The sequence below is a fragment of the Equus asinus genome, chromosome 13 (genome assembly GCF_041296235.1).
Source record: "Equus asinus isolate D_3611 breed Donkey chromosome 13, EquAss-T2T_v2, whole genome shotgun sequence".
Lineage (NCBI taxonomy): Eukaryota > Metazoa > Chordata > Mammalia > Perissodactyla > Equidae > Equus > Equus asinus.
Window position 1 is genome coordinate 44,721,446 of NC_091802.1, and position 23,014 is coordinate 44,744,459.

The following is a 23,014-nucleotide window of genomic DNA, read 5'->3' on the forward strand; positions in this document are numbered from 1 at the left end:
CTGAGCAGTCGGTCAGTGACCAGGGACGTCTTGAGAGAGGCTCCGTGAGGAAGAGAGGCGCGTTGCTGCCCAGAGCTGGGTGGGGAGCAGTAGCTGATTCTTGGATAGTGGAACCGCTTCTTCTTGGAAGAGGGGCTCTTACATTTGGGGACTTTCTAAGGGAAGCAGACTTTCAGCATATCTCAAGGTAGAGAATGGCACCGCCAAATCCTAAACCTTGAAGGAGGAAGGGGACTTTGACCTTCCAAAAACAAAAAGTCTTGTTCGTCCTTGGGGAGACGTCAGAGGCCGGGAGACACTCAGCCTCAGACGCCGCTCCTGAGGATCTCTGAGGGACGAGGGCCTCGGTGAGAGTGAAAATGTGCCCCTTCTCTATAGACAGTAGTCGCCTAAGTGGAGCCAGGCCACCCACCCTCTGCCTGGCCCAGCAGAGGTCCCCCTGACCTCATTCTTAAAACCCTCCTACACCATCCCAGCTCTCTCCAGCTCCTTATCCTACATCATGGGTGGAGAAGAGGCCTCAGACACGAACACCAGCGTGTCCTGCCTAGAAGGGAGAGGAACGAAGCTGGGCATGAGTATGCCAGTGGCCAGCTGCTATAACCACAGTGCCTGGCTGTCCTGCAGCCAGCATCAGTCTGGGAAGTGTTAGATTGAAGCTCTGCCCTAGGCAGCCGGCCCCTCTCACCCTGTAGCCCACCATATATATGCCTTGCCCAACACCTGTCAGAGGTGAGACTATGGACTTTAGAACATCCTGCAACTCATAGCACAGTTAGAGAATGCGTGACATCAGGTGTGCCCTCCACACCTGGCCCGTGGCAGGCGTTCATTATTCATTGATCACAGAAACCAAAAAGCTGGATGCAGTGGAGGCAGGAAGGAGAAGGGCCCTGTCCTCTCCAGTTTGTGTCATCAGCTGTCCCCTTGACAAGTGACCCATGCCTCCCTCCTGTGTGCCACTGAAGAACAGTCTGTGAAATGAAAACAGAAATGTAGGGGACAACTATTAGCAAACTATAAAGGAAAATTAGAGATTTAAAGTAAATAATGCAAACAAAATTAGAATAAAGGTAAGAACATACATGAAAGGTAATAAAGAAGGAGAAATGGCAGCACAAATTTTAAAAATTAAAATCAAGACTAAGTTTAGATTAAAATTATGAAAAAATTATAAAAGCTACAATTATAAAAAGGAAAGGTGATGGGCCGGCCTGGTGGTGCAGCAGTTAAGTTCGCACGTTCTGCTTCAGTGGCCCAGGGTTTGCCAGGTCGGATCCCGGGTGTGGCGGAAATAGCCTGCTTGGCAAGCCATGCTGTGTCAGGCGTCCCACATAGAAAGTAGAGGAAGATGAGCATGGATGTTAGCTCAGAGCCAGTCTTCCTCAGCAAAAAGAGGAGGATTGGTGGCAGATGTTAGCTCAGGGCTAATCTTCCTCAAAAAAGATAAAGGAAAGATGAAAGGAAAATAAAAGCAACCTAAAAGGTTAGAAAGATGGAAGGTAACATCGGGAAAATATATCTCAAAGGGATTTCAAAAAGGTTAAAAATAACTGCTGTAAGTCTATAATTATCTCAAAAAAGTTAAAACATTAATGAAAGGCTAAAATAAATATAGAGTAGAAAATTTTAAGTAAAAATAGTGAAACAATATAATAATATAAATAAATATATGTAAAATAAATCAATAAACATGTAAATAATGTTTACATATATTTTATTACATATATGTTAATAAATATATGTATTATATATACTTATATAAATATATAATATATTATATAGTATATATAATATATAAATATATGTACATTTAAATATATATAATAAATAGTTAAATATATGTAAAATAAATCAAAACATAGACAGCTGAGTTTTTTAAAGGTTAAGAAAGAAAAATGAAGACCAATAATTATAAAAGTATAAAAGGAGGAAGTGAAAGCAACTAGAACAGGGGAGTTTCAAAAATAAGCATAAAAATAAATATAAAGTAGAAAATTAATAATATGAGATAAGTAGATCATTTAAAAGGAAGATGTCAAAGTAAAAGACAGGAGACTCAAATTACAGAGATAAAAATGTAAAACATGCAATAATCCAAAATAGCATGAATGAACCAGAGCAAAATGGCACTCTTAAAAGTCCAGAAATTCAAAGTTGTGAGTTATTTTTAAAATGAAGAGCCAGATATTCTTGATAAAGATGAGGACACAGTACAAGTGCTCGTTTCTCACGGGCTCTGTGGAGCAGCCGCAGCCGCTCAGCTGGGGCTTTGCAGGTAAAGGGGGGCCTGTGGCTCTTCAGCTCCACAGCCTGGTGTCCCCTGCGGGGCCCTGGTAGGGGCTGCTCAGCCCGGCCCGTGGATGCACACCTTGAGGGTCGCGGTGGGTGCCAGAGAGTTGCGTGGAGGCCACAGCCCTGACCTCCAGGGGCTGCCGGACTCGGAGTCGGGGAGTCAGGACACCCGGTCAGGAGGTGGTTCCGCTGGGCAGTTGTGGTGATGGGACAGTCACATTGCTTCTCTGGGCCTCATTTTCCTCACCAGGAGGTCCTGTTGATGCCTTCTCTCTCCTGTTTGGTCCTACCCTTGCCATAAAAAAAAGAAAAAAAGATGAAACTACTAGTCCGAAGCATTTATTTTTTAATGAAATGGACAAGCGCTGGGCGTGGTACCACGTCAGGCCCGCTGACCCTGCACACCTGGTGGTTTTGAATATGAATTGATGTGATGTTGGTGAATTAAAAGTGCACAGACATGTAAATAACGCTTTGGCAGGAATACAGGAGCGAGGGATGAGGTTGGGTGTCTGGTTGTTGGGAAGGGGGTACAGGGATCCTCCTGCCATGAACTGGGGAGGTGGCACCTCTCTTCCTGCCCCCACCCCACCCCCAAGCACTTAGCCTCGGCTCAGCATCCCAGCCTCATCCTCCCATCTTCCTTCCCCAGGTGGGCCTTGAACCAGGATGGCTGAGCCCCGCCAGGAGTTCGACGTGATGGAAGATCATGCTGGCGCGTATGGGCTGGAGGAGAGGAAAGAGCTCCCCTCACAGGGGGGCTACACTCTGCTGCAAGACCAGGAGGGTGACATGGACCACGGTCTGAAAGGTTAGTGCATAGCCCTGCACAACAGGCCCGGTACCTTGGGGATCGCCGGCAACCCACTTGCTTTGGAAAGGGTTGGCAGGAAGGGTTTGCATCCAGATTTTTAAAGGAATTTTAAATACTTTATGGTGTTAGATTGCCCATAGAGTGAAGCCTCATAATTTGAATGGACCAAGATAACTCAAAATGTGAGGCTATTTGAAAATGTACCTTTCCAAAGGAGAGTTTGCCACATAAGTGGATGTAGTGTGACAAAGATTGCAGGGGGTTTGTCGGTCTAATTAATAGAGGGTACTCTCTTGAGTCTTTCTCCACACCTGTTAACCTATAAATCAGCAGTATTGGTTAGCATGAAAAATATGTGGCTTTATACATTCTCTCTGCCTTGCAGGCCTGTCTGGGCCCTATTCAACAAGAGTTTGTTAGCTCTGGGATTCCTACTATATCTGCATTAATAAACTGCATCAACTTCTAAATATTCTAAAATACAGTCTTTTGGCCAAATTGGCTAGGACTCCTCCTCTCCCCTTCCAAACAAATGTGTTTCATTTCACGTGATCTTCCATCACGTCCCCAAGTTTGGGGAGCCCCGTGGAGCACACAGAGCCCTCTCTCCTGCTCCCCATTCCAGCCCCTGAGTCGCTTTGGGGAGCACCAAGCTGGCCCCAGTGTAAGAAGGACGTCATGCCTGCCCTCCAGACCCGTTTCTAAGGACACAAAATAGCAAACAATCTACTTATCTCTTTTAATGCTAAACATCAGAGAAAGACTGCAGCCTGGGGTGTCGGGTAGTGGATCAAAGTGGTGGAGCTCCCAGGTGGGAAGTGCCCTCTTCTGGGTACATGTGTCCAAGAAGTTTCCTGGAGGAGGCAGGGTGACCAGGAGGTGCCCTGGGTCTGGGAAGCATGTGGCACAATGATCCCTACCTTGGAGAGGGTTCAGGACTTGTTGGGGGGACCTTGTTTCAAAGGCTGACTTCTCTGTATCTGTTTGAGGAAAGAATGTGCTGGAGTCGGAGCAGCTTGGGAATTAGACAGTGGGCTCCAAGTTAGAGGAGGTGGGCGTGCTGTCCCTGGGAGCTCAGGGGCTGCCCTCTGGCTTTTTTAGGATCCCAGCCAGCCTGAAGCTCTGGGTGAGGGGAGTGGGGGAAACACCCGCTCCAGCCAAGCGTTCCCAGTGAGCCCAGACCTCCCTGCCTGGTGTCAGGCACCACATGGTAACAGGAAATGTGCATTCGGACTCTCCCAGGCCATAGCCTGGCTCCAACCGGAGCTGCTAAGTTTCAGGTCCCCACAGAGGGCAGCTGAGCTCTCATCCGAGGATCTGAGCCCACACATCCCCGCACGTGTCTGTTCTGCGTCATTGTTAGTACTGCTGCCTTTACTTTCAGGGGTCCCGATTTGGGTGATAGACTATATGGCCACCCTACTTGTAAGGGAACTTCCTTAAGGTGATAATTGAGGCATTTTTGTAGAACTCTACCAGTGGCAAAGGCTTTCACCACCAGTGTCTCAGGTGATGCTCACAATGAGGGCTGAGGGCAGATGTTCTTGTCCCCAGTTTACAGATGACAAACAGGGTTTCCTCTCGGAGGTCATGGGGCTAGGATATGGCGCTGCTTGAGCAGAACCTCCAGCTCCAAGGCAGCTGCCTCTGGTCACTCTCAGCCACGACCCCTGAAACTTCACTTAGTAACCTCTCATGGGTGGGATTGAACCTAGAATCACAACATCCTGAATTCTGCCCCGTATGAACTGTGCCAATGACACTCTATTAGGGTAGTCTGGTTTAAAAATTGAGTTAAAAATATACATTATGTTGCAACAAATGTACCATCATGATGTGGGATGTTAATAATTGGGGAAACTGGAGGTGGGATGTAGTCTCTGTCGTATCTTTGCAATTTTTCCATAAATCTAAAACTGTTCTCAAACAATAAGTTCATTTTTTTAAAAAAGCCCAGAAAATAAAAAGTGGTTTTTACCACTCCTAGTTTTTGACAGGGAAAGTAAATTCTATTTGTAAAGTAAGGATAAGTTCACCAAGTTATTTTGTGTCTCAAGTAGCCTAATGTTTACTAAAACCATTCAATTTTTTAACATAAAATGTGACCAGAAGGTCTATGCTAAAACATGTGTATATGATATATACATATATGCAAATTTTAAGTTGCTGATCTTTTTGTCACCACTGGGAAAGGAAAGCATTTGAAGATAGTTTGCTAACCTGAAGAATATACCCCCCAAGAAAGCCAGTGATGGGCCGGCTGGTGGTGCAGCGGTTAAGTTCAGACCTTCCGCTTTGGCGGCCCGGGGTTCGCCAGTTCAGATCCCAGGTACGGACGTGGCACTGCTTGGCAAGCCATGCTGTGGCAGGCGTCCCACATATAAAGTGGAAGAAGATGGGCACAGATGTTAGCTCAGGGCCTATCTTCCTCAGCAAAAAGAGGAGGATTGGCAGCAGTTAGCTCAGGGCTAATCTTCCTCAAAAAAATAAATAAAAGAAAAAAGAAAGAAAGAAAGTGATACCTAAGAGATTTTCATATTTCTCAACAAATTTATTCTCGGTGCTAAGGATTTAGAGTGAGTTATTTTTGTACGGGGAGTGAGGGCTGTGACTTGGCAGAAGGTGTCACTTTACTAGCAACATTTGAGATAAGTGACAGAGACTATTTTGAATAATGACAAGAAATCACGTGAAATACTAGAACAAAGAGCGTCTAAGTGGATGCTAAAAGTCGGAATAGGACTAGGTACAGCCAAAGAAAGCTACAGAGTGAGTGAAAGTTGGTTAACTGATGAAAGAATGCACCCTGATGAATTAAACAGTGCTACAGGTTATACCTTCCAGATAAGACGTTCAAAGAGGCTTCCTCCTCCTCCCTCCCTCCCTCCCTCTCTCCAGGAAATTTAACAAGGATAATGCAAATAATGAGACTTGCAGACTCGGGGTGGGTTAGGGGAGGAGAAGTTTGGGGAACAAGCTTGCTTGGGGTGCCATCACGCCCACCTGCTCTGTGCTCGGACAGTCAAGCCTGGTTAGTAATAACAAGGCTCAGCAGACAGTGTGCGTGACATCCCTCACGTTTGTCTGCAGGCATCTTGAGGCTGTCTGCAGGTTTTTGCAAGCTCCAGGACCAGGGAGCTTGTTCGGCGGAATTAGCCCTTCTTTGGCTGGATGGGCGCGGCCAGGGCTGGTGTCCAGGGAGGTGTTTTAGCAAAGGAGCCTGGTGTCTGATCTCCAAGTGCCCTTGAACGCCACTTGGCTTTTTTCATCTCAAGGTTCTGCCTCATGCTCAGAACCAGCCCCCCAACCCCCATCCTGAAACTGACTCCAGGGCTACCCCCGGTGGCGTGACTTTGAGTCTACCGGAAGCTTCTTGGCTTCGGATTCTGAAAGGACAGTTTTCTTGTAGGTAACTGTTGCTGACATTTCAGGCGTCACTCAAGGCTTGTTGGTCAGTACTTGGAGAGCTTCCTGTGAAAGCAGCTGGATGAAGTCCAGACACGCAGGCAAATGTGCAGTTAGAAGGCACAGTGTCTGCCCGGAGCTAACTCCTTGTCAGAGTGTTTTTCCAGGTGTCTACTTGTCATTAATTCATGGCAATGATCTCCCATTAATCTCCCAGTAAGAGAGGACAAAGCCCCGGGTTTCTCCTGCCTTAGCTTGCTGGTATCCGCTGCCTCTGTGTCAATGTAAGAGCCTTCGCCTCAGTTGGAACCACTAGCTGATTAAAAGGCAATTTCTCCTCTCGCCCAACAACAACTGTGCCTCACCTGCTACTTTGCCTGATGACCCTAGTGTGGGGGGGGGCAGTTGTGTTGGGTGGGGGTGGGAGTGGTCCCCTTTATGGTTTCATCATGCGGCATGTTCTGTCCATCTGGGTTCCGTACTGGGTATTTTTCAGCTCCAGAGACACTACTCCAAGTTCCTCCTGAGGTCAAAAGGCGAGGGTGGGGAGAGGCAGCCATTCTGAGGGGCTCACTGTGTATGTTCCAGAATCTCCCCTGCAGACCCCCGCCGATGATGGATCTGAGGAACCAGGCTCTGAAACTTCTGATGCTAAGAGCACTCCGACCGCGGAAGGTGGGGCCTCCCTCCTCTCATTACTTCATGCAGACAGCTCCCTCCGTGCCTCCAGCCTGCGCTTAGCCATGCTTTGAGCCCATGCGTGCCACCCTCCTGGCTGCATGTGCTGCTGCGTCTCCCTCTGGCTGAGAGATGTGCTCGCTCAATGCTTTGCAGGACGGGGCTCAGGCCCTGGAGTGCTGTGGGAGCCAAGCCCCGCTTTGTGCCTTGCTCACTAGTGCCAGGGATGGACACCTTCATCACGTGTGTGCTTTGAGGCAGACACACTTGAAGAGGCTGGGGTCTGTGACAAAGCAGGGCCGAGGCACAGCTCCTCAAAGCCCCTGCTCCATGTCGCTTATCATCCCCAAACGCCTTCAGAAGCCCCTGCCCACCTTGTTCTTCTTTCATGAGCCACCAGGTCCCGGCGCAGCCATTTGGCTGAGGACAGGGGGCAGGTCAGTGCGTGTCCCCAAGCTCACACTTTGGGGCTGGTCTTGGTTTAGTGTCCTTCGTTTCTTGCACTCTGGGCTTGGCCTGGGCCGCTGGACCTTGGCCGTGGTGTTAGTTCCAGCCCGTCTTCTAACCTCTCCTCTCCGGACATTGGGTGTCTAGGTTATTATAAGGCTCCTCATGTATTTCCTAAAGTGCTCCTGGGTCCTGGTCTTGACCACCCTCTCTTGCTTCCCATCTACATCAGTCAAGACTGTGTTTGATTCCACGTGATGGAAAACCCAACTAACTGTGGCATAGATATGAAGAGGTTTATTTGCCTTACATGATAAGATGTGTAGACTTGGGCAGCCGCTCCCCAGTGTCACCAGTCTTCTTCCCTCTTTATCTTCTGCCGTCCTTAATGGTTGGATTGTTGCCTCATGGTTACAAGATGGCTGTTGCACTTCCAAGCATCACATCTGCCTTCAAAGCAAGAAGAAAGTAGCAAAGCAAAGCAGCCAAAAGGGCCCTGAAACCAAACATGTCCCCTTTTTATTAGGAAAGCAAGAACCTCCCTGCCAGCCCCACCTGGCCAACTTCCACTTCTGTCTCATTGGCCAGAACTGGATCTCATGGCCACCCCTGGCTGTAAGAGAGGCTGGCACATTGAGCATTTTGCTTTTCAGCCCCTTTAGTGGGAGAAATCAAGGGAGAAGGGCATTGGGAATGGCTTATGAGTAACCCGTCTGCAGTATCTGCCCCTCCACCTCCCCATCCCCCAACCAAGGAGGCTCGTGGTTCTGTTCTCAGCACTTCTTCGGGCCCTGCCCATTACTTTGGATGCTGTGTCACAGGGTGAGAGCCTTGCCCCAGCGTCTCCCTTTGAATGAACTCAGAAAGCAGCTGTCAAGGGCCTGCCAATTGCTTGGCGTGAGGGTGCATCCGCGGAGGATACAGTGGGCATGGCCCTTCCCCCATGGCTCTCAGCCTACTGAGGAGAAGACCCAGGCCAAATGCTCTTCATCTCCTCCCTAGAGCTGGTGACACAAGACGTTTCCCACTGATCTTGTTAGGGCAATTTTGCGAGTTGCCTACCACCCTGAGAAAGTCCTGGGACACCGATGCCAGAGTTCATGCCAGCCTCCCAAATCATGGTTTTCAGTGCTCCATCAACATTATTCTGGAAGAGTCTTCTGGCCAATCTTGCTGCACCCTGGACTCTGTACACGTGTGGACCCCACAAGCTTCAGCTTCGCCCCACAGGGAAGGGCCTGCTGGGCTGGGTGCTGCCGGGCAGCTCCGCCTGCTCCCAAGACTGTAATTAGAATGGGCTCCTTTTGACTAAACTGACTCAGGCTCTTAGAAAGCTTTCAAAGCTGATGACTCCTTATTTTTTGCCTGGAGCAGCCCGGGAGCATGCCAGGGCACTGCTGGGGAGGAATGCCGACTGGGGAAGTCCACCTGGATGGGAGAGCCCAGCAGCTCCTGGTGGTGGTCTCTGCCTCCGGCCACTGCTCTGAAGGCAGACCCATCTGCAAGCCTGTTGTCAGGCACCCGACTCTGGACAACACCCAGGGGAGTCCAGGCTTTTCAACCCTGGGTCATGGGCTTGGGGGAACAAGGGGAATAGAACTGGAGGAAAACTCGGAGGTCACCTGGTGGTGATTTTGCAGATGAGGAAACTGAGGCCCAGAGAGGACAAAGGACTTGCCCAAGGCCTCACAACAATTGTCTGGTTTTCAGCATTTCTTCTTTAGAAACACCTGGGGCCGTCCCCAGCAGTCTCTCTCACTGCAGTGTTGACATGGGTACTGTCTGTCCCCGGCTTTCCTGGCAGGTGGCCTGGGCATCCCACTGAGGCAGAATATGAATTTGCTTCCTGGGGGGCCGTCAGGCAGGAGCACTGCTCGGGCCCTACTTTGTGTTGCTTTTGTGCATGCGGCTGAGCTTCCTCCTGCCTCCCCGTCCCTCACTGCCCCCTATAAGAAGCAAAGGGGAGGGGCTGGCAAGGCTCCTCCCGGCCCCGCAGGTGACTCTTGGTGGTTTCCAGACGTGACTGCACCTTTAGTGGACGAGGGAGCCCCCGGCGAGCAGGCGGCCGCTCAGCCCGACTCGGAGATCCCAGAAGGAACCACAGGTGAGGGTGGCTCCCAGGACTGCGTGTGACAGGTGCCGCCGGGTGCCCAGCTGACCTGCTGGAGGAGTGGGTGGGAGCACGGGTTATGCTCGTCTCCGAGGGAGGCAGGAACGTGGGTGGATGCCGGCCTCTGAGAATCTCGGGTTGTTCTGGGCTTGATGCCTCACTGGCCTGTTGCTTCCGTGGCTGCCTGCCAGCCTCCCAGAGGCTCGAGGACCTGCCGGATTCCTTCTCACTTCTCCTCTCCTTGTCTCAGTGGCACCTCACCTCCAGAGAGTTCTCTGCAGGGTTCTCTGAGGTAGGCGATGGCAGATCCTGCCTTCCTCACCCCTGAGGTCTGTCCACCCTCCCAGTGGACTCTGCCCAGCAACAGGGCCACCTCCCAGGGGACAGTTTACCCCCAGGAGTGCCTGGTGTGCAGCAGGGTGGTCCAGATGACTGACCCCACATTTGGAGGGTCTTAATCAGACAGCCCCTGAGGAACACAGCGAGGTGATGCGGCCTCCGTTTCTAGGCTTATCTTTTCAAACGTGTCTGCATAGGACAGGCAAGACAAGACTGTCCTGTCAACACGGATGATGGGAAATAGCTCAGACAAGGCGCTGGCCAGAACCAGCCCTGGCGTCGGGGCACCAGAGTCTCTGGAGAGCCGCCCAGGCCCTCAGGGGACCGGATGCTCGGCTGCGCTCCTGCTGCGTGTCCTTCACATTCCCTTCATGGGGCTCAGAGAGGGACTCCAGCTGCCAGCCTGATGATTTGGAGGGTGCTCAAGCAGAAATGCAGGGTGTCGCCAGCAGTGGAGAGGGGGGGTACATGTCCCAGGCGGGAGTTTTCTTTCCCTCCTGAAGATGGTGCTCCCGGCAGCCGTTTGGGATACCCGCAGCCCTTCCTCAGGGCTCGGCGAGCTGAGAGCGCCCCTGCAGAGGCCGGACAGCGCCCCCACTCCATCACAGTGGGCTCTGCTCTGCCGCTTGGTCTTCTGAGAGGGGTGGAGGGGCGTTCTCAAAGCCAGGCAGGCCCCATCCTTGAGAGTGAAGGTGGTTTGAAGACCTCGGAATGACTCGTGGGGTGACATCATGGGTATCTTGATTTTTGTCCCCCCCGTCCCTTGACAATTTATTTAGTGACGGACCCCTTTCCTGCCTGGGATGAACACTTTAGCTGACTCTTGACTTTTCAATCACTCCTAGGTAATCAAATTGCTTTCGTCTCCATAGTCCCAAAACACAGCCTGCAAATGCTAATTAGAATGCCCAGCCCGTGTAGCGGTGGAAGCTCATTGGGGCTGCAGCCCCGGCCCAGGAGGGGAGAGGAGGCGGGCAGGAAACTTCTTGCTGGACTGGCACTACTGAGAGCTGGCTTCACACTCTCTGCAGTGTTTAAAGTTGACTCTGTCTCTTGTGGGGACCTGTTTTGAATTTTCCAGACTCCCCCATGCCAGTTGTCCCCCCTGAAGCTTGCTCCCTCTGCACTTGATTCCGGCAAGCAATTCCTCTTTCCTCAGCTCCTGGGAGTCTGAAGATCCGCCCCCCGCCGCACCTCTGCTGAGGTCGGCTTGATCCTGTTGGTGGCCTGCTGGACATAGTCTAGGTGCCCCCACACTATTGCTGCCCTGTGCCCACGTTGACTCCTTGGGAAACACACGAGCATTCTTTCCCCAACAAATTCTGGGTATGCGGACTGACCACAGGGCTGTCACCACACTCCTTCGCTCTGCCGCCAAAGCAGGTCCAGCCCGTCTCCTCCTCTAGCTTTCCCAGGTGGGGTTCTGACAGAGGTCCACCATGTTGCTAACCATAGGGGATACATGTGAAGTGTCTCCAAGTGGCACCTTGAAACCCTTCATTGGGACTGAGACGGGAGGTTGCCATGTGGTCACCACCAGCCCTCCAAGCCACTCTCTCCAAAGAAATCCTCAAAACTTCTCTCCCCTTCGCCCTCTCCACCCTTTACAGCCTCTGTGAGATAGAGAGCTTTTAGAGTCAGAGGGACATTTTTTTAGCTGTTGACTTTGACAATATGTACCTTAGTTTAGCACCTCCCTTTGGCACGTCCCCTTTGCTGTATCTTGATGCTCCATTGGGACTTCCCATTTGAGGTCCAGTTGGGGATGTGGTGTGGCCGCCCCACTGCAGAAATCCCTGCCTCCCTCTTGGGGCTCCAGGGATGTAGAGAGGCCATATAGTGATGTGACGGCCTAGCCACTGTCGCACAGCCTCCCTCCCTCCCTGTGGCTTCTCTGAGCTCCTCTCTTGCTGGGATCAGGGAGGGCATCAGAGCTATCACCAGCCTCCAATTTCTGACTGGTGCCTGGGCCAGGATATCACAACTCTGCGTTGGTATGCAAAAGTGGGTCAACTTCCCGGTGCCTCGACAATGATGTCAGCCCAGAACGTCTCCTCATGTTCTCTGTCTCCAGGACTCTGTGCCATTTTGCTGGACTTGCTGTCATTCTGAACCTTTCTTCCATGACCTTGTCAGAAACTCAGACCAAATCTTTACTCGGAGCTGTGCCTCTCGGACAGTTGGCTGTTGTCAGATGATGTGGAGCTGTCACCAACAGACCTCATGGGCTGCACAGACTCAGCTTGCAGGGGATCCAGAGGTGTTCGTGCCTACAGGCTGGCAGATGGGGACTTCCTGAGCCCACTGCAGCCCCGCTCCCACCCTCAGCACGGCTGCCCTGGGCCAGCCAACAGGCCGTCATGTAGCTTCCAGCGGCCCAGGGAATCTTTCTTTTCCCTCATCCGTGCTCTCCATGATATGGTGGCCGGTGGAGGCAACTGGGCATCTCTGTTTCAGGTGTGGAGAGGGAGTCATCGCAAGTCTGGTGGCCCAGCCAGCAACCTGTAGGCATTTCTCAGGGCGGTGGCCTCTCTGTCACTGTCCATCATGTTGGTTCTGGGGTCGTGAGGTCGGTGCATGTCAATGTGTGGCCAACTTGCCTTATAGACTCTTTCTTCTGGACGGTTGTATCCATTGTCCTGTAGCAATATTCTGATTTTTTCATGATGCAGAAATTGGCGTTGTATGAAAGCTTATTGATTTCAGTACTGTTGGTGATGCGGTCAGAAACTTTTCTCAGTCTTCTTTGTCTTGGGTGAGCTGTGGCTCCCTAAGCAGGAGCCCGAGACACAGAGTTGCTCCCTGGCACTGCTGGTCTCCTCTAACGAGGTAGCACCTATTCTGGGCATGCAGTTAAAGGGGTTTGCCTGGTAATTTGGAGTTTTGGGGCTCCACATGCCGGGCCCTTTGCTAAACACGTTCACACAAATTCTCGTGTTAACCCTCACCACCCTCCTACAAGACAAACTGGTATCGTCACCTTGGGGTTCCAGATGAGGAAACCTCAGAGAGGTTAAGTAAATGGTGACACCTGGGCGGGAACCCCAGCCTGACTCCACGCCCACACTGAGTCCTTCCCCACACCTCAGGGCCCCTGGAGCACTGGTGGGGCTGGGAGTGCAGCTGCCACACAGACCCGGCTCCCCTGGCAGTGGCTGAGCAGCAAACTGCTCCTCTGACCTCACCCATGCTGTGCATCTTTGCTGAGCAGGGTGCTCAGCAGCCCAGGGCCCCTGTGGAGTTCTTTCCTCCTGGATTGTGGGCACCTGTAAGGTGTGTGGGTGTGTGGGGTTTGTTTAGTGAGCTGTTTCCATCCACATCCCGGGCAGTGACGTTTGCAAAGAGCCAGAGGTGCAGCCCCAGCCCCCGTGAGGTGCGCCTTGCCTGAGTGTCTTCAGCAAAATGCCAGAGCATGCAGAGAGCTTTGTTTCTAGCAAACAGTAACTGTCTCTGCTTTTATCTTCTTTATTTGCTGACACCTAAACCAGCTGAAGAAGCAGGCATTGGAGACACCCCCAACTTAGAAGACCAAGCCGCTGGACACGTGACTCAAGGTCAGTGGGCTGGGGTTCCCTCCCACGCTCGGAGTTGAGAGGAGGGAGGCGGCAACTCTCAGACTGACTCGACTCTGAAAACAGAATTTGGGTGTGGGCCCTAATTCAGGGGTCCAGGAGATTTTTAGGAGTTAGTTCTTATCAAAGTGGGCTGTTCAGATACAGAAAGAGCTCCAGCGTTTGGTTTCCTTTTTTAAAACTATTTCTGAGTCATTGCTAAGGCAGTTAGTGTTCTGGAAGAAGCCGGCCGTGTCCAGCCTCGGGATCCAGAATGAGTGTCCAGCAGACACACAGTTATGTGCGGTGGGCTGGTCTCCCTGCCGGCTGCTTCCTGGGAGCAAGGCCTCAACTGTGTCACCACTGAGCTGTTTCTTTTCATCTTTCTTCTGTGTAACCTTCAAACCTTATTATAATTTTCTTCTTAGGGACCAAAATGGCTGTGTTCAAGGAAAGCAACTTTCTATAATTGAATATTGTAAATGTTTTAAGAACTTAATTTTTAAAATCCTAGAGATTCGTTATCTTAGGAAGTGGAGACCTCTGATACAATGTACGCTGGGTTTGTTTTCTACCTTTTGCTGCATAAATGAACTCAAGAGTCTACGTATAATGTGGAAGCTTCTAGATTGCAACAAAGCTGCAATGACACTGTTCTTTTCTCCAGAAAGTGATATGGGATTTGTCTATCGTTTAGTGCCGCCACTGGGGCCTTCTGGCTTTGGGAAGCCCGCCTGAGGAGATGTCTCATGGAGGGTATTTTGAGGCCTGACTACACATTCCTGTGCCTGGAGGGATCACTGCCCCCGAGTGGGCTAATGTTTCTCATCTCACATGACACAGAAAGTGTGTTTTCATTCTTAGGCTTACAAAGAGCTTCAGAAAAACGTTAGAAGAAATAGTCAATATAAGCGGGAACCTCAGTCTATGTGTTAAATAACTAGAATCCTGCCTCCTGTTTTATTCTGTTTTTTTTGAGGAAGATTACTCCTGAACTAACATCCACTACCAATCCTCCTCTTTTTTCTGAGGAAGATGGCCCTGAGCTAACATCTGTGCCCATCTTCCTCTATTTTATATGTGGGACACCTGCCACAGCATGGCTTGACAAGCAGTGCCCTGTCCACACCCGGGATCCGAACCAGCGAACCCCAGACTACTGAAGTAGAGCATGTGAACTTAACCGCCATGCCACGGGCCGGCCCCCTCCTGTTTCTTTAAGGTCATGATTTTCAGCTTAGGTAAAATTAGAGGCTTTTATAACCTCTGGAAATGATCATTTATTTCCATAAAAAGAAGTGAATTTGATTTTTTTTTCTACAAATTTTTGTTGCAGGCTGTGTCTACATGCCCCTAAAATGTATTCCTTGCAATGAAAAGATAAGGCCAACGTCTTTTCTGGAAACTTTACTTTTGCACTAACTGAATTCTTAAATTTTCTGACAGCAGCCCAGAATCATGTATCTAAAAGGTGTACACACCTGCAATGGGAAGTCGGCCCCCAGTCTGCACGTGTGAGGTTTCTCTCTCTGCCCTCAGGCCGGCATATTTTAATGCCTTACCTGACACCTCTGATCTAAATTCCCATGCCCGATTCCCTCCACTGAAACCTTGTGAAATTCCCACACATTGGTGATCCGCACACACTTTCTTTGCTGCAGGCCTGCAGCAAATACTATTTAGTACTAAGACAATCCAAGTTAGGAAGAGCCATGTAAACGAAAGCACAGTTATTAGGTCTCTTTCCTGCTGCAGGAGGAAAACCTCCGGCAGCCTCAGTTTGTGACATACCTAAGATAGAAAAAGATGCTTCAGGATGGCGCTGCAGGGCGCTGAGATAGATGGGGGAGGTCGGCCAATGGTCTGCTCGCTGTCTTCTCGAAGTGTCATGAGGAGCAGGCCTTCTGAGGGGGCGTGGGGGACAGTTTCTCAGGATTCCTGAGGCCATCGCAGTGTTTACCTCGGACCTCCCCACCGCCCCCAACTGCCGGTGATTGCGGTGTTTACGGAGCACTTCCCAGTGTCCTGGAGACTGAACAGAATGTCCTCGCAGCCTGGCTCCTTCCTCCAGGAGTGTCATTGCATTGTGTTAGGTTCCTCATGGATCCACACGCCCACACACTGTGCGCTCATACATTGATGACTTCTCAGGGCATGTTAACCATTTGCATCTGGGGCCCTGGTCTCTTTTTTAGTGAGGGTCTTTTCACGTCTTGCGGTGTATCAGAGTCCGCCAACATCCCGATCAAGAGCAGTGTCTGAGGAGCTCTGCGAGGACAGCTGTTTCAGGAAGGCAGCAGAGTGGGGGCAGGCCCGCTGGGGTAGGGGGATGACCGGCAGCTCCCGCCGCCTCTGCTCTGTTGAGCCCTTGGTTGGTGGGAGTCCTGGCGCCAGGGCACCTGCTCAGGTTGCCTCCCGTGGCGCGCGTTTCCTGCCTCTCTGGCGTTTGGGCTGCTCTTCCCGGGATTGGCCAAGGGCCCCATTAAGGCGCCTGTAGAACCTGCAGAAAGCAGAAATCAGCACGTTTTCCTGACACCAGGTCATCCACGCAGGATTCGTTTATTGATCGCCTGCTGTCTGGCAGGCGCTGGGGTCAATGCCAAGAACAGGAAATGAATGAGATCGTGAGCTGGAGGCCTGACATAAGGGTGGGAGGGGAGGGCGAGCCGTGGCCGAGCTTCTTGTTAGCAACCAGCGGGCACCTACAGTGGACTCCTCCGACTGGGTTGGGGAGAGAGAGCCGGTCACATGTTCCCTGTGTGTCTCCACAACTGCACGCGTGTGTGGACACACGCGGCGTCCTCCCACCCCCTCCCCTCACCTCACCCAGTCTTCTCCTCCAAGCCCCTGAATCCTTTGGGGTTCTAGATTTTGAAGTGTGCCCTCCATCCACTGGGTTGGTACACAGCAAGTTGTGTGACTAGGTGATAGCAGTGGTCCCCGTGGGCTGGCAGCGTCTTAGCCATGCAGGGCCCTTTACTGCCACTGTGGTTTGCCCCACTTGATGCAGGAGGCCTGGCCATGGCCGATGACCAGGATAAATCTGAGTCATGTTACTCTTTGTAGGAATCTTATGGTAGGTCTATTAGTGAAGACGCGAGCCCTGATGATGATAAATTTTGGACTTCTCAAATCTATGAGAACATGGGCTTGAGGCAGGCTTGGTCTGTGGGCACCCTCTGGTTTCGCTTGTCAAACCAGGGAGGCGAGAGAGAGGGAGAGGAAAGGGGATCCTCGCTGGAACCAAGCCAGGTCGCATCTGGAGGCCAGAATCTCCAGGAGGCTCAAAGTCCCTGGGAAGGAGAGCCTCTGTGGCCGAGTGGAGTAAGTGCGAGGCGGCCCTGCGGCAGGGGCAGCAGCCTGCACTTGCCCACGTGCTCTGAGCCTGCAACAGGCAGAGGGATAACATCGGTGCTAGACGGGCCTTGGAGGTCACCAGGTCCGAGCCCCCCTTTTGCAGATGAGAAAACTGAGGCCCAGAGAGGGGAGATGCTCACAGCGAGTTGGTGGCAGATAGACCAAGAGAGCTTTCACTCTGAGCAAACAGAAGCAGCAAGGAGGAGCCAGAGCGCGCGCGCCTTTGTCTTTGTTGGTTGGGCTTGTGATGCCCTTCGAATGTGCTTGTCTTATTTCAAGAGTGTGTTCCAGCTCTTAAATAATTGATGCGCCCTTGCTAACCTTTTGCCACCGCTGCCTCTTCAAACCCAGAGGAGTTGAGAGTCCCAGGCCAGCAGAGGGAGGCACCTGAGAGGCTCCTGGCCAGTGGGCTTAGCTCTCAGGCCCAGCCTGGACTCAGCGGAGAAGCTCCTGGGGTCTCCATGCTGCCTCTGGGGGCGACACAGCCAGAAGGTCCCGTCCCGGTGGTCTCTTGCCTTCCTCAGCATCGTCCCATCTGCCAACTGCCTCCTCCAACAGGAGGCCCTCAGGAGCCCCACCAGGAGTGGGGACCAAAACTAGGGGACCAGGCCCAGGAGGGTCTTGCCCTTCCGAAGCTCACCTCCCCTGTATGTCTCCAGATGGAGCCTGGGAGTGTCAAGGTTGTCCAGGAAAGATTCCTCAGGGAGCCAGGGCGCCGTGGAGGTGAGGCCATGGACCCGAGAACCCTGGGTCTGACCCACCAGCACGCATCCGACATGCCTGGGGCTCCCATCCTGCCCGAAAGCCCCAGGGCGGCCACACACCAGGCTTTGGGGACAGAACCTGAGGACACAGAGGGAAGCCACCACGGCTCCGAGCTGCTGGAACGCCAGCTTTGGGGAGAACTGCACCAGGAGGGGCCACCTCTGAAGGGGCTCCAGGGCAAAGAGAGGCTGGGGCACAAGGAGGTCGACGAGGACCGTGACATCGATGAGTCCTTGCCCCAGGAATCTCTTCCCTCCCAGGTGTCCCCAAGTCTGCAGAGCTCCCCAACCCAAGGCAGGCCACCCCCCCAAATAGTTTCCAGAGCAGCCACTGGCACCCCTGGTTTCCTAGCTGAGGGTGCCAGCCCCCTCCCCGTCAATTTCCTCTCCAAAGTTTCCGCAGAGACCCAGGTCTCAGAGCCCGACAGGCCCAGCGCAGGGCACCCCCATGTGCCCCCTGAGTTCGTGTTCCACGTGGACATCAAAGCCAACGTGCAGAAGGAGCAGGGACGCTCAGAGGTGGATTTGGAAGGGACTGCACTTCCGGGGGCCCCTGGAGAGGAGCAAGAGCCCCAGGGCCCCGCTGAGGGAGAGGACACAAAAAAGACTGACCTTCTGGAACCATCTGGAAAGCGGCCTGCAGCTGGCCTGCCGGGGAAGCCCGTCAGCCGGGTTCCTCAGCTCAAAGGTCTGTGTCTTGAAGGTCTGTGTCCTTCGCTCCTTCCCGGTGACCTCATGTGCCACCCGGGCTGTGGGCACTGCCACTGAGCTTCCAGCCCCCCTCGACACCTGCTGCTTCCGAGGTCCCGAGGGACAGCCACCAGGCCACCGCCGGCCTGCCGCTCACCCACCCGCGGCCGCCTCCTGCCCTCAGGCTCTGGTCACACGCTGCTCTCACGCTTGCCCACCATCTTGCATGTCACCAACACCCTACCCGGCGCTTTCTGCCCTGTCTGTTTCTCCAGTTACTCGATTTGTCCACGGCGGGCCATCAGCTCACTGGTGACAGGTCGGTGGGCCACACTCCGCAGAGAGGAGGACATCTGCTCCATGTCTGAGGGCTTATTATGTGCCTTAAATTCACTGTCTAGAACCCTCCCACCCTCCCGAGGGAGCACAATTAGCCCCACTTTCAGAGGGGGAAACCGAGGCACAGAGAGGTAAAGTACCTGGCTGAAGGTCACCTAGTAGTAAGTGACAGAGCCAGGTTCAGAATCCAGGTAGGTCTGCTCTGAAAGGCACGCCTTTCCCTGTACACCACAGTGCCTTCCAGAAGGTTCTGAAGGGTACCGCCCAGCTCAGAGAGTCGGAGGGTGGGAGCCTGTCTTCTGCTGTTCTTGTCAGTGGACAGCACCTCACACGCAGCAGGTGACACACACACAAGCATTTGGAGGTAGCGAGGAGCCCACGCCAAGCCTTCGGCCCAACAACCCCCACCCCACATGGACTCACCTTGTGGCAGGAAAGACTACAGCAGAAACAGTAGCGTCCTGTCCAAGCACCTCCTCGTCCCTCAGCGAGCCTGGGGCGTCCCTGTGCTGGGGTTGAGGGGTCTCAGCCCGGCCCCCTCGGGAGCCCTGGGAAACATGATCACAGCAGCCCCTTTGCAGCTGGAGAGGTGGGAGGGGAGGCTCCCAGGTGTCGGGGTCTCTGTGTCCTGTCAGGGAGAGGACAGGTCATGTCCTGGATGAGGCTCAGGCCGCAAGTTGGGCACATTCACACGTTAGGACCCTTGGCATTTTGGAATTATCTGAGGCCCAGAAATTGATGTTACTTAACCTGTCAGTTGCAAATATTTGTTAAATTTTGATTAGCTTCTACTTGTCAAGAAAACTTTGAAATGTTGTAGATAAAGGCACCTGTATTTAAAATTTAAGATAGAAAAAAAAATCCTCTAGCCTATTTTAAAATATCCTAAATTCCAAAATAGTAGGGGACAAATAACTGTGACTTGACAGATGACAACAGTGTTTCCTGAAATGGTATTTCATTGAATACTGGTCCACTGGATGTTGATAGATGTGTCCAGGGAAAAAAGTTCCATGGTCCAGTAAGTTTGGAAAAAACAGGCTAAACAAAGTTAAACAGGGTTTGCCGCTGCAGGACTTGTCAGGTCCTTTAATATTCTAATGCACATTGTGACCCTCTGAGAAGGATACCTAGTATGAATTTCCCAAATTCCTTTCATCCCACCTGCTAATAGCTGGAAGAGGGCTTGTTCCGTGGTACCTGATTTGGGAAATGCTGATCTAGCAGATGCTTTTGTTGTGACATGGACGATGCTGGTTGATTTGGGCAAAGGTTGGGAATCAGGTCCACCTGGGGCTCAGGTTAGAATGCAGATTGCTGTGCCCCATGCTAGGCTTACGGAGTCTTGGGCTAGGCCCAGGAATCTGTATTTTAGCAACTTCTCCCGCTGATTCTGCTGCACAGTGAAGTTTGAAGACCTCTGGGCTAGGTCATCAGTGCTGATCTCTCTAGAAGTCCAGTGTCCAGTGGCCAGTGAGACAGTCAACGAGGCCCCATTGTCCTTGGGGCATTGGAAATACAATATTGAAACCAAAGACGAAAATCTATAGTCAGTTTTCAACCACGAATGTCAACAAAAGAGAAGATGAGTTAGAGGTGAGCCTGGCAGACAAGTGGACGCGTTTCACCCGTCTAAAGGGGTGTGGCTTTCTAAACACAAAAGCCATCAATGGTTTGGTCCGAAAACCCAGAGGTTGTCTGTAAGATGTTCAATGGTAGCTAGTTTGAGGTAATTTGGGGAAACGTCAAGGCCTGTCCCCTCAGGAGGGCCTGTAGGTGGTGAGACGACTTTCCAGGGCTGGGTCAGGGGCGAGATGGGCTCGTGGGAGAGCAGCTGGGCCTGGAGCGGAGCCCCCAGTAGTGAGGGGCAGGCTCTGGGAAGACCACCCATTCACCCTGCTCCTTGAGTGACAGCATGAGCAGGGAGGGGTCCCACAGGGGGCCGGAGCCGGGCTGAGCTGCCCCATCCATGGCCCTGGGGCTTTCAAATGCCCCTCCTTGGAGTGGGGCCGGCCCCATCTGGGGGAGACTGACCCTGGCAGAGACAGAGAGGAAGCCTGGGAGGGGGCCTGCACTGTCCTCCTTCTCTAACCGCCCATGCCAACGTGTGCCCAGAAGAGTTTCCGCTGCGTCCCCTCTGCATGTCCCCACCCTCGGCCAGCCTGCTGCCCCCTCCTGCCAGGGTGTTCTGAGCAATGGCTCCAGTGTGCCGTGTTGACACTAACAACGTGAGACCTAACAGAGTCACGGGGAAAGAAAGTCAGCTGGGTTTCCGCCAAGCCCAACGGAACAGAACACGTTGCTCCCATCCCCAGAAATCAGCTTAACTGCATCGGGCTCCTTCCGTGAGCTGTACAAACAGGTGTAACGTACTTTCTCATTTCCTGTTTTATCAGCTCGCATGGTCAGTAAAGGCAAAGATGGGACTGGAAGCGAAGACAAAAAATCCAAGGTAAGCTGACGAAACTCGCTGCCGCCGTCAAGCTTATGGGGCGGCCATGCTTTACGTCTGAGTAATTGTTAGATATAACTTGGGGAGCATTTGTCACAGAAGCACAACTGTCATTCAAAGTGCTTTGTGCTTTTCTGCAAACTTCTCAAATCCCAGCATTTATCCATTTTGATACGTACGCCAGGGCGGGGCAGGCAGCCAGTGAATGAATTAATGTTCCTAATTGCAGCTGCATTGGCATAGTTTAAATGAGACGTTTACAGTAAATGAAGGTATGTTTGAATTGTCTGCAATAAAGTTTGAATTTTGCACATCTTACGCTTCCCACCACAAAACTAGGTTCAGCAAACACACACAGACACACTCCCATGTTTAAGATACATGGAAGATTTTCTTTGGGGCCTTCAGGAGTGTTGATCAAGGAGGTGCTCTCCAACCTAAGGCAGAAGGTTCTGGAGAGGTCCTGAAGAGAGGCAGGCTGTGAAGGAAGTGGAAAGGGGAGTTGGCGAGGCAGTGGTGGGAAAAGCCATTCTAAGGCATAGGAACAGCAAAGACCAGAAGCATGAAGAGACAGTGTGTTCGAGAACCCTAAGCAGATCGGCCTGGTTGCTGTGGAGCGGGCGGGACGGCCCCTGGAGGAGGGAAACCTGGCACGCACCCTGAAGGCTAAGGGGACAGGTGTGGCCAGGGCGCAGGAGATGCCATCTTGAAGTCTTGCCCAGTCGGCGACTTGACTTACACTTTAGTCAGTCCAGAAACCAGCCAGAGGAAGAGTCCTTGAGCAGCCTGCTCGCCACCAGAAGTGTGTCCAGAGCCACGCCCGCCCTCACTGCCTCCTTTCAGCTGTAGTTTACTCCCTTAATGTCTTCGCATCTTGGAAAATTCTCTTGGAAATGCACAGTAGGGCTGTCCTCGGAAAATCCCACTGTGGCCCAAGATAAGGACCTATTTAACGGCATCTCCAATTTCCAATACAAATTCTGCGTGAAGCATCTGGGTGTTAATCGGTCCTGGAGCCCTGATGGAGTCCACGGGTGCAGACGGTAGCTCTGGGAGTTTGGTAGCGCGTGTTGAGGGCCACTCCCCAAAGCACCGGCCGCCCTGTAGGAAGTCAGGGTTCGCCATCACTAGACCCTGGTGAGGCAGCTGAGGGTCCTGCAGGGCCTTGGGGGGCTCTTCCCTAGATGCTTGAAGCCGTAGCAGTGGCTGCTTGCCAATCGTGATGCACCTTTAGGGGAGTCCCAGCCTCGTGCGTGCATGTATTCCGTTCATTCATTCGTTCGCACATGTGGGCACGACCTCCCTGTCCTGGAGTTGCACACAGCCTCCCAGCGAGCAGTCACATCTCACGTACCTTGGCCAGGTGGGAAGCAGTGCCGGTGGAGGAGACCTTGTGCAGCTGGGGAAGGAGGAGTTGCCGGTACCCACCCCAGCTTCTCCTGTCACCGGCCCCAGAGCCTCAGCCTGCCTCCCTCCCCTCAGACCCCTGCTCCATCCTTGGGCCCTCCTTGCCAAGGCCGGCCGCCAAGAGGGCCTCAGCCACTTCTGGGGGAATCCGAGGGCAATGGAAGCAAACCCAAGGAGCCTGAGGAAGTCCCCAGTCAGGACCCTGCTCTGTAGCTCTGACTCCCTCCATGGAACGCTCTGGATTGGCCTCTTGGTTCTATTCCTGAAGGCACGGCCCCTCCCCCTCCCAGACCACCCTCCTCCACCAGGGCCACGCTTCCAGGTCAAAGTCCCCCAGAGGCAGTTAGAACAGACCCCAGGTGTCAG

At 52.5% G+C, this 23,014-nt stretch overlaps 1 protein-coding gene across 15 annotated transcripts in view; it reads left to right on the plus strand.

The window, feature by feature from the left end:
* Positions 1-23,014, plus strand: part of MAPT (microtubule associated protein tau) — a 101,719-nt gene that overhangs the window by 51,495 nt on the left and 27,210 nt on the right. For 4 of the 15 annotated variants that reach the window (XM_014849440.3, XM_014849444.3, XM_014849446.3 and 1 more), the window contains exons 2-6: positions 2,948-3,106; positions 7,103-7,189; positions 9,657-9,743; positions 13,577-13,642; positions 21,186-21,241. In XM_014849440.3, the coding sequence (XP_014704926.1) occupies positions 2,965-3,106; positions 7,103-7,189; positions 9,657-9,743; positions 13,577-13,642; positions 21,186-21,241 (438 nt within the window). In that variant the 5' untranslated portion in view covers positions 2,948-2,964. Of the gene's footprint in view, positions 1-2,947; positions 3,107-7,102; positions 7,190-9,656; positions 9,744-13,576; positions 13,643-17,347; positions 18,449-21,185; positions 21,242-23,014 lie in introns of all 15 variants that reach the window. The other 11 variants (XM_014849451.3, XM_070483419.1, XM_070483420.1 and 8 more) reach the window with 5 other exon arrangements.